The 10,773-nt window shown below is 46.6% G+C and overlaps 1 protein-coding gene across 1 annotated transcript; it reads right to left on the bottom strand.

The window, feature by feature from the left end:
• Nucleotides 1-7,217: 7,217 nt before the first annotated feature.
• ATP6V1G1 (ATPase H+ transporting V1 subunit G1) lies at nt 7,218-10,480 on the bottom strand. Its single transcript, XM_065853859.2, has 3 exons — nt 10,339-10,480; nt 8,924-9,024; nt 7,218-7,529 (listed from the first exon to the last, which is right to left on the bottom strand). Exons 1-3 carry the CDS (start codon nt 10,418-10,420, stop codon nt 7,356-7,358), a joined length of 357 nt encoding a protein of 118 aa, XP_065709931.1. The 5' UTR covers nt 10,421-10,480; the 3' UTR covers nt 7,218-7,355.
• Nucleotides 10,481-10,773: the final 293 nt, after the last annotated feature.

Below are 10,773 nucleotides of genomic sequence, written 5' to 3'. Positions count from 1 at the left end.
TTCCACCCAACCACCTCCTTGAACTTGCAGGTCTGGCCCAAAGGAGATGCTGGATCTGCAGGTTGGGTCATGAGGAGTCCAAGTCTCTCAGCCCAGCTTCAGAAGTGTTCACCAAAGCGCATGCTCAGGAACCTTTGGCAGGTGTTAGTTTTCTGATTATCTTACCCGGTGCACAATTTTAACGGTTTTGTTTGGCAGGTGAGACCCTACCAGGTATCTTCTCAATCCAAGCAGGTATCCGTAGCCACAGTCCCACAGAATAGCCTATAAAATATTAAATGATTAATATATTCCAATAAACAACACATTTTAGGTTCTGGCTTGACAATAAACTGCTATTGTATTTGCACATATGCATTTATATCCAGGTTTCTGAAATGCAAAGATAGGTCTGTAACATTCCATCTCACCTATTAACGGACCCACCAGGGAAAACTGTAATTAACAGCAAATACAAAGTCAGTCAAGAAACTAGAAAGACTTGTGGGGAGAGATGAAGGTTCACAAGAAATAGGGAACTGTTTGTAAAACAGAAAGAGGAAACTGGCGGGATCCCAGCAGACTGGAGGTGACACCCTCTGAATCTGGCCCTGTTTGAAAAGGAAGGTCTGCCCAAAATTGCAATGGGAATGAACTGAGAGTGAATGAAAAATCAGCCTTGTCTCCTCCAGGAAGCACCCCGTCAGCTGTATCTTTGACTGGCAGGGGATCTGCGGATTCATTTTTATACAAATTCAGAGTTAAGGCAGCTTGAGGTTTGTCTTGAGCTTTATTCACTGGTATCTATGAAGAACCAAGTCCTGACTTAACATAAACGCACAGCAAAGCTATTTGCAAAGTCTGCCTCTCTCACTTCACTTTTCGCCTATTTTCTGCTCCCCAGTCTTACCTCTCTGATAATTAAATTATGAGGACCCACTGCAGCTTTCTCAGGAAGGGACATTTCCACCCCAGCACGGTGACACCAGCTGCCAGGGCCTGTGGTTTTTAGGGGACAAAACCCACCTGCACAACCCCCGGACATGGGGACAGCAGGACTCCAGCCTGGTAAAAAGCAGTTAAATACGAAATATTTCCCATTTCAAGTGAACTCAATTACTTCTCCCAGCCTCAGTGAATCAGGTGAAAAAAGAAACATCTGTCCTCTTTGAAACAATCTAATTTATTTCAAGACTTCTCCATCCAGACTAAATAATCTCTTACCTCCCCCCATCATCACTCTGAGCCACATTTCCCAGTCTCATCCAGGCCTTTTGATGGTCTATTCAAAATACAATTTATTTTCATCTCTTTCAAAGCTCAGCATCCAAACAGGACACAGAGACTTCACCACATTCATGAGCATAACAACTCTCTCCCTTTCTTACCTCCGTCTTACACTGGACACTTGTATCAATACTACATTTCAAAACCAAAGCATTTGCCAAGTCTGGGGAGTTCACCCTCATTTTCACAGTTTCTGCAGTGCTGGTTATTGGTTGCTCGGGGTTTGTGTATTTTGTTTCACCTTTCTCAGTTCAGCTTCTCCGTTCTCTTTGGGGAGTTTCATGCTATTGGTTTCAGATCGTTTCTCCCATTTATCAGGACATTTTGAATTGTAATTTATTCCTCTGTACAGTTTGTATCTCTTCCCAGCTTGCTGCCCTGGACATATATTATAAATGTACTCCCTATTCCATCATGCTGCATTAATGAATATATTACAGCCAACCTGCTTCCAGGAACAAAAAAAAAATGCATTTAAGTGCTTTCCCAGACTGACAGTAACCACCGATGCCTCCTGTCCTCTGGGGTAACCTCATCCTCTATCACATTCGCAACATCATTTCTTAGATCGCTCTTCATTAATTCAAACCCCCCTGATTTAAATACCAAGACATATACCTATTAGCCTGCTTTCTCCTATTCTGACTCTGAAGACACTATTTCTTCTCTATACTTATTACATTATTTGATACACCTTTTCTGCAAGGTTTGAGAGGCTGATAACACGCCACTGTTATTCCTGCTGTATTTGCAAGGTCTGTGTGCGATTGCAGCTTCTCGTGTTTGCGGCTCCGCACTTTGCAGCAGCCAACAGGCAGATCTCATTTTCTTTTGAGGAAACTGCATTTCAGTGGATAACTGCTCCATCTTTCCCCTTTTTTCCAGTGAGCCTTAATGGGGAGAACAAAGTTGCCGAAAGCCCTGTCTTGCCCTTCCCCTCCTCCCGCACACAAAGTCTTTTTTCACAGACTCTGGGTTGGGTTTTATTGTTGTCAAACAGCTCAGCAAAGCTGACAGCCATTCAATATAAAAAACTTCATTTCACAATATCCCTAAATTATATATTTCAAATGAAAAATGACACTTGCTTAAGTCATAAAGCGTGGTTCTCGGGGTTTTTTTTCCCCTCCTACTGCTGCCTTTTTCCCATGAAGACAAAGTATTATTCTTATTACTATGGTAATGCAAAAACCTCTTTCTTGCATCTTCAATTAGAAAAAGGAAAAGCTTGCTATGTGCCTTGGATAATGATTTGGCTATTGATCCAGCAGATGCTTTATTAGATTATTTTGAGACAGCCGAACTTAATTTAATACCTATTTATTTTCTATTCCTATGCCAGTCCAAGATACAATCTTCTCTGCATGAAATTAGTACTTTCTCCTTTCAACCTCAAGGAAAGATTACACTGTGCTGCTTCCTTAGATTAGTGTGGAGAACTTTTTCAACAAAACATTGATCTTTAATGTTCTGGGTAGTTTTTCTTTTAATACTTTGAAGCCAAAACCTCAGCTGGGATCAGTGGGTTCTAGGCTTTTCTTTCTTATTATGCATAAATGTGAGAACCAGCGATGTCAAATAAAAGGGAAAGAGGTTCCAGATGAGGGAAATCGAGACAGAAAGGAAAAAATAGGAGGTTTCATACAGGCAGAGAGAAGGAAGAGGAATTGTGTTCTATTAAGTTATCTGTAACCTACAGAAGAGGCTGTGTGATGATACATCAGAATGGCAAGAGAGCACGAGAGTATTTAGGCCAGTCAAAATTAGGATGAAAGGAAATGGCCTCAAGTTGCGCCAGGGGAGGTTGAGGTTGGATGTGGGGAACAATTTCTTCCCCAAAGGGCTGTGGGGCATTGGACCAGGCTGCCCAGGGCAGTGCTGGAGTCACCATCCCTGGAGGGTTGGACAGACGGACATGAGGTTCTCAGGGACATGGGGCAGTGCCAGGGGTGGGTGAATGGTTGGACTCGATCCTGAGGTTTTTTTCCCAAGCAAAATTTTCTATCATTCTCCACGCAGCTATTGTTGGGACACACCACCTTGTTATCCACTTCCCCCATGAGCTGCTTCACAGGCCAGCAACTGCAGGTTTTCTGTAGGGTTACACATCACCAGGGAACCCCACTGAGTGCAGGGTTGGGGGGGGGAAAAAAACAGTGGGAGCCCAAAGCTGTGGGTGGAAGGGAGGGGACAGGGACTGCCAGCAGCTCGTTGGGCTTTATCCGCATAAAAAAAATCCCAAAAAACAGCTTTAATAAAGGTCATCAGGAATTGTGTAGAGACCTTGCAGAAGAAAGAGAAATTTAAGTTGTCAAATTTAGACTTACTGGAATACCTCAAGCAATTCGTCCCATTGAGCAGCCAGGCTGTCACCGCAGGACAGGACGAGGAGCAGCTCATTGACCTTCAGCAGGAGCCACAGCATCGGGAAAATCGAGGGTCCTCTCTTGTGGTTCTAAAATTGTCCCCATCAGTCTGCTAAGGGAGTTTCTGATAAAACATCGGCAGCCAAAATTTGTCCTCTCTTAAGGAAAGGTCTCTCAAATTCCTGGACTCTGGATATGGGGCTGGGGGTGATTTCCCTCCTTCCTTTCTCTGTTTGGACACTGGAAAAGGAGGAAGGGAAAAGGGCTGGAGGAGCTTTAGAGGGAAAACCTGCTTTCTCTGCAACAAACAAACAAAATTACCAAGTTAAATATCATTCAAAATTCTCCTGTAAAAATAAATAAATGGTGATTGTTCTTACATCAGAGGAAGCACAACAACCCAAAGGCAGGAAGAGTCATGGTCTCCTGCCATGAAACACCAAGGAAATCCTCCAGGACCACATTTCATCCCTGCTGTCCACTACTGGACCTTTCTCACATGCTTTGGGGTTTAAACGCAGCAAATGCACAAGGGATCAAACCCACACTGGCTCTGAACTGACAAAAAAATATTCATCATCATGAGACAGATCAGAGGTGACAGACCTGAGTGGGATTACAGGCTCCGATTTCCCCTCTGCCTCCCTCCCAGGGGTGCTGAGCTCTTTAACTTTTTGCTTAAACAGTGAGGAGACACCGAACTTCAGACGAGCAGCACGAGCCAAGCGTGCAGCAATCTCCGTCAACATAGATGCGACTTAAAAATTGAACTCCAGCTTCAAGCAGCACAAACGCACGGCCTAATCGCACCTCAAACTGCACGTTAAGCCGTCCAGATGACACTGGTGTTCTGGTGTTAATAAGCCGTCTGTCCATCTGGTGCTTGTGCAGATAACACGTCTTCTCAATGGGATTTTAAAAGTGAAATGTAGAGACTCCATCATAAATCCTGTCTGAAAATAAATTCCACAAAAATCACATACAAAGCATTGGTGATGAACGCGGATGCGACCGGAGGCAAACAGCGCTGCGTAAATCCTGACGTGATCCCAGGAAAGCGCTTATTTGCCAACACTTGTACCTGGGGGAAATCAACAGCAGCAGCCGCTCACCCGGCGCTGCGTGGACCAAACGAGGCACGAGCGCTGAGCACTTCTTACCGCCACACAGCACCAAGGCTTTTTCAGTCAGCATTTCTGAGGCCAAGAGCTCAAATTAAAGGAACTAGACATGGTGTATGTGCCCAAAGCAGCTTCTGGCCCTTTCTGGGGTACAGGAGCAAACTCATGTACACAGGGCTGCATCTGTGAGGGATGATGCAGGACAATCAGCAGCATGGAGACTCCAGAGACAGATCTGTACTAGCAGCTGAGGCAGGTTTAACTCTGATTTATCAAACTCGCAGCACAAAGTCTAGAAAAATCAGATTTCAGAGGCGAGAAGCCATGTAGCCAATTCCACACCTCTGTCAGTAGCAGACTGTTCCCTGCAGAGTGTTTTCCTGGCACAGCCTGGCTTAGGCATGAAGATAGCGGTAGGTCTCCCTTTCCCAGGGCGTCACAGCATAAAATGAAAGAATGTCGATTTAAAATAAAATATCCACACTGCAAACAGAGCCAGCCTTCCCAGAGAGCAGTCATTGGAAAGACTTTCATCTGTGCAAAGTTAAGAGTCAGGTCTAATTCTCAACAGTTAAGTTTCAGGGAAATATTACAGAAACACTTATATTCTTGCAATACATTGCTCGAAATGGAGAGTCTTCACACCACCTTTTGCCAAGAGGAAATAACCAGGGAAGGGTTTTTTTCCTTTTCTCATTATTCTAAAGATTAAGGATAGAAAGTCCTCATTAACAAGGGGGAAACTCATGAACCACTACAAGAAAGTGGGGCACGCACTGTGTTTTTTTCCTCGATGGAGTATCAGCCTTTTACTGATAAACCAACAGGATGAAATTGCTAATTACAGCCCAGAGCCAGGACATCTACCAGGAGCACCATGCTGGAGTCTGAGCACCTGTTCTCAACAGGAAGAAATGTTTCATCTCCAAAGGACAGGCTACAATTAGCACGGCTGTGACTTTTTATGAGGCCATAGCACCTCCTCAGTCATTAGACCAGATTGATTAAGGCTGCTTTGATGCTGTTCTCCTTGTATTGACCTGGCTTTTTCCCCAGCCTGGCACATTTGACTTCGCAAGAGGCTTTTGTTTCAATTTCACAACCAATTTAATAGCTTGAATTCCTGAGGAAAGCTTTCCAAAACTACACCACCATAAAGTATTACAACAGGAGACACCACAGCAGTCAGCGCTTTCATTAACTGCAGACAGAGATTCATTCCTTTGTGATGATTTTCATCCATCCTGGTTTCCTCCCCCCCAATCACAAACTCTAGAGGTCCGAGAGGCTTTTCAATGCTACACTGAGGGCGTGGGGAATTACAGGATGTTCTGTTTGAGGAACAGCATCAATAAGGTCTCCTGCTTAGATCCCCAACTGCACAACTCTTGGGTGTGACCCAGTGTGTGCTCATCAAGGTCTTTTTTCTGGAAAAAAAAGAAAAGCCTTAAGCTGGACTCAACAAAAAAAGCAAAGTTATATTTAATATTCTGCTGGTGAAAGAGGAAGAAACCGCCCAAACATGAAGCCTCCTGATGTATTTGCGTGTGATTAAAGAGCTAGCAAGCGATGCACAGACAACTCAAGCACACTTATTTCACACTGTTCCTGGGTACAGGATGCTGCAGGATGCAGTATGACCTTGGTATAAAGCAGCAGTGACCAGTAGTTGACTAAAGGAGGGATAATTACTGCACAGCACCTGGTTATCAAACTATTCCGGTGAACTGGCAACATCTTATTTCCCCTAATGGTCACTAGAACATTTGTTCCTGAAGGTTTTCAGAATAATCTGGCAGGTAAAACATCAGACTGGAGCCAAGAGGAGGAGATCTGTAATGGGGTTTTAACTCACCTGCTGCGTCCTTCAGACATTTGCTGCATCTCTTACTCCTCTTTTCATCTTGACATTCTTTTTTCAGAGTCCAGACTCCCATGCGACACAGCGAGACCTTTCAGCACTCTCAGAACAAGTTCGCAGGAATGAGACTGACTAGAGACTTTGGAGTTAAATAAGTGTTTTTACTTTCAAGTGTCATAGTGCCAGACTTGTAACTCAAGCTAACAGCAGAATATACAGAAGATATTCAATACAGAGAAACTCAAGCACCTGAAAAATATCAGCAAGCACTGTACAGCCCGAGAATTCTGCTTACAAGGTTTAACCCCTGTACAAAGGTTAACACCACACTGAAAAATGCATTTTGGTCAACAAGAACACAGTTGCACAGGTCTAACAATTCCTGGCACAGGAATTAAACTCCATTTAAACCTGGCCAGCAACTCTCCCCCCTTTCTGCTTCTCAGAGGAAAGCCTTCCACTGAATACTATCCAGATAAAAAGGGAGCATTAATGTGCCAACTTGAATGTATATTGAATAACAGCCCACATTTGAGACATGGTCATTTAATGTTTGAGTAAGCTCCAAGTGCTGAGAGAGACAAACAGAACTCAACAAGATACTGATGACCTACAGGTTACTGAAATAATTTAACACATTCACAAGGGGAACAGTTAAGGTATGGCTGAGAGCTGTACACTCCACCTGAAGCTCAGACGTTACTACCAGCATTTCCAGTGTGCTTATGCCTCGTTCCACCACTACCCGTTGATGCGGTAATTCACATGGATTTCGGGTTTGATGTCACACACCAATGACAACAGCTGGGAGAGGACAACCTCACGGTTCCTCTGGAAGTTCTGCTGGATGACACTCATCTTTTCCTGGGTCTCTTTCTCAACTTCAGTGGTACAGCTGCCATGAGATCCAAGTGCCTACAAATACCAAAGGAAAAAGAAAGCTCAGATGTGCGTAGCCTGACAAAGAAAATGTGATTTTTGTTATTCTGGACTGCCTCACCACATCTCAAACATTAATCTTCGCTAAGGGCAGAACTGCACCGAAAAAAAAACAAAGTACTGTTGGATTCTTGACTCTCTGCTCAGATTTCTCACTACACTTATATTACATCCACAGCCCCTGCCTTTTATCCTCTTATTCATCATCTATGAATTTAAAGCATGGGCTTCTAAAGAACACCTGAAATCAAGCTCCTGCCATACTGACAACTGGGAATCCCTGGGCATTACTGTACTAGATACTGTTAGAAATGTAATAATCATGATTTAGTTTAAGCACAGTCTTCACATCATCCGATTGCTTCTATCCTTGAAGAATTTTCATAGAAATCTCTCCCTTCTAACTGGACTGTGGGCCACACAACACACAGCAAGGAGTCTCTCACAGCTTACAACAGCCTTCTTGCCCTATAAGCAAGGGCAGAGAGAGCAGACTCCTGTTATAATTGGGAGAAAATGGCAGGAAAAAAGTACACTGAAGGAAACTTGCAGCCTGGGACTCAAATTCAAAGAGCTTCTCTCTCCAAAGAAGGATAAATAAAGCAGAGCCAGCTGACTGGCAGTGAAGTCCACTTTATGATCCTGGAATTGCCCAGTACCATATATCTAGTGAACCAAGCTAACAAGTGGTTGTAAAAACTAACCCTGACCTACTGACATGAAGGCAACTATGCAGAAGAAGGGAGGAGGTGGTATTGTGCTAACCAGATGGACAGAAGGGAGGTTTGTCAGGTCATTTTTTAAAGATTTTAGAACTGATAGGGACACACAGGCAGCAGAAACAACCTCGGCTGGTGAAGGACCCCTGTTCTGCACCTTTGGGAATAACTCCTCTTGCTCAGGAAACAAAAACACACCCCTCAGGACACAGTAGGCAATGCTGCTAAGCAGAATACAAGTCTTACAATTGCTTCAGCACGAGAGCAGCACTGACAAGGCAAGCAGTCTCTACCACGTTAGCATCCCAGAAACAGCCTTGTCACAGGAGGAACGCGCTTGGTCTTTTTTTAAACACTGCTATGTAGCAGGTTTTGGGAGGCTGTGACCCATCAGGGCACCAGCCAATACTTGAGCTTATTAAGCTAATTCACTACCAATCAATAGTCCTGGCTGTGGAGATGCAATACACTGTGTTCTGATTCACTTCCACTGTTTTTTCCGTGACATGTGGCTGTGCATCAGAGGAAGGCAGTTAGGGAAGTGCTTCTCCGGCAACACGCTCCACCCCAAGGGCTGCTCACAAGACAAGTAACCCCAAACACAAGGCTAAGGGGCTGGGTGGGTAACAGTGAATGATCTAGAAAACAAACCGCTGCTTCCTTGGCTTTGAACTCCTTCTCCCTCTGCAGGCGGTACTGCTCAATCTCTGCCTGGGCTTCTTCTTTTGCCTGCTTCAGACGCCGATTCTTCCCTGTTTCCAAAGAACACGCCATATGAAATAAAGAAGAAAAAGCATTCAGAATGCTTTTCCTCACATCCTTCCAGATACCCAGTGTTTGCTACTGCAACAGTGCCTTCTGTATGAGGCATCAGCAGGGTATCACACACCTTGCAGCCCCCCCCAGCTTTGCTTTGTTAGCCAATCTTGGGAGCACAAGGTTGCCCCATGCACCACCAAACCATCACCAGGATCACTACACAACCAGCTCCCACCAGCAAGAACCAGAGAGGTTCTCTGAGCCAGTGGATACATAAGACAACCCACAGGCCTGGCCTTGCTCACATGAGTGTGTAACATCCCTGAACGACGCCAAAGAGCACAACAGAAAGAACATTAATTCTTAGTTTTGCCTCAGGCCAATTGTGCAACCAAGAGAAAAACTGATGACTGCATCAACTTCCCCTCTAGACTTTCCACCACAGCCTCCCCTCCAAGGTTATCACCCTTAGAGTGAGCTACAACAAGCTTCTTCTCGCAACACTGTCAGGGAGCAGAACCACAACACTGTGTGTCTTCACTAAAATAAAATAAAAATGCTCGAAGCAGGAAATATTTGTAAAGGTGGGGATCTTTGCAATCAGAATTTCTCTTGCTTAAGAGGAAAAGCTAACTTGGCTCCTTAAGGAGTAGCTCACTCAGCTCTATGAAGTGTCTGATCACCAAGATGGAAACACACTGTTTTCATCAAGTAGTAAAAAAAAAAATAGGCGCAGGAAAGATGCAGATAAGGACATGCAGCCACCCTGCTGCCACGAAGGACAGGGGGTGGATGGTGGTCTCCTAGGGAGAGGCCCCGCTGAGCATCCCTGAGACCTGCCCAGGCCTCTCCTGCCATACAAACCAGGGCTCCCCTGCGGTTCCGACACCTCCACACAGGTTTCCAGAGGCCCGGTCCAAGGAACCATGTTCCTCTCCACCATCCCCGAGCCCTCCAGCCCAGCTCTCACCGGCGAGGCCCAGGGCGCTGTGCGCCCCACTCCCCATCCCCGACCGAGATGAGACCCGCATCCCCTCCCCAAGGGCCTGGGGCGGTCCCCGCAGTGAGGGCGGCCCGCAGACAGCGCTCCCCCACACTGTCCTCGGGGGGGCCGCACCGGCAGCTCCCGCTCACCTGAGGCGAACAGGCCCGAGAGGCCAGAGGCGAACAGGCCGGGCTAGACTAGGCTAGGCTAGGGTAGGGTAGGGTAGGCTAGGCTAGGCCAGGCCCCTCCGCCGCTTCAGCCCCTCGTGGCAGCCCGCGCATCCCACCCCGGGACAGAGCGGGGCCGGGCAGGCTGTACTCACGCTTGCGGGCCTCGGCCACCTTCTCGGCGGCGCGTTTCTCGGCCTGCAGCAGCTGCTGGATACCCTGCGACTGGCTCGCCATGGCAGCGCCTCCCCTCTCCCCTCACGGCCGCCGTAAACGTCGTTGCGTCAGAGCGGGCCCCGCCCACAGCAGACAGACACCGCCCTAACCCCGCCTCCAGCCAATAGGCTCCGTCCTAGCCGTGCCCTAACCCCGCCTACAGGCATCAGACCCCGCCCTAAATCAGCCCACCGCGCCCAGGGCCCGCCCCCCCCGGCGGGGCCGCTGCTGCTGGTCTCGGGTTCGCGTGTTCGCGCCCGGGGTGCCGTACAGAAAACGCTGGAGATGACACCCGCCTCCCCCGGCTGAGGTTTCCAAGAGCTTTCTTTGCTCCCCCGGCCAGGAAATATGTTGAAAACCTGAAGGGAGCGTGG

Source organism: Patagioenas fasciata, chromosome 20 (genome assembly GCF_037038585.1).
Source record: "Patagioenas fasciata isolate bPatFas1 chromosome 20, bPatFas1.hap1, whole genome shotgun sequence".
Lineage (NCBI taxonomy): Eukaryota > Metazoa > Chordata > Aves > Columbiformes > Columbidae > Patagioenas > Patagioenas fasciata.
This window is presented reverse-complemented; position numbering and strand designations above follow the sequence as displayed.

Excerpts from the sequence above, each read along its gene's own strand:
- ATP6V1G1 (XM_065853859.2), bottom strand. The coding sequence starts at position 10,420 with ATGGCGAGCCAGTCGCAGGGTATCCAGCAGCTGCTGCAGGCCGAGAAA. Across the intron at positions 9,025-10,338 it reads GGTGGCCGAGGCCCGCAAGC|GGAAGAATCGGCGTCTGAAG; the intron begins GTGAGTACAGCC and ends CTTTGGAAACAG. Across the intron at positions 7,530-8,923 it reads TCAAAGCCAAGGAAGCAGCG|GCACTTGGATCTCATGGCAG; the intron begins GTTTGTTTTCTA and ends TGGTATTTGTAG.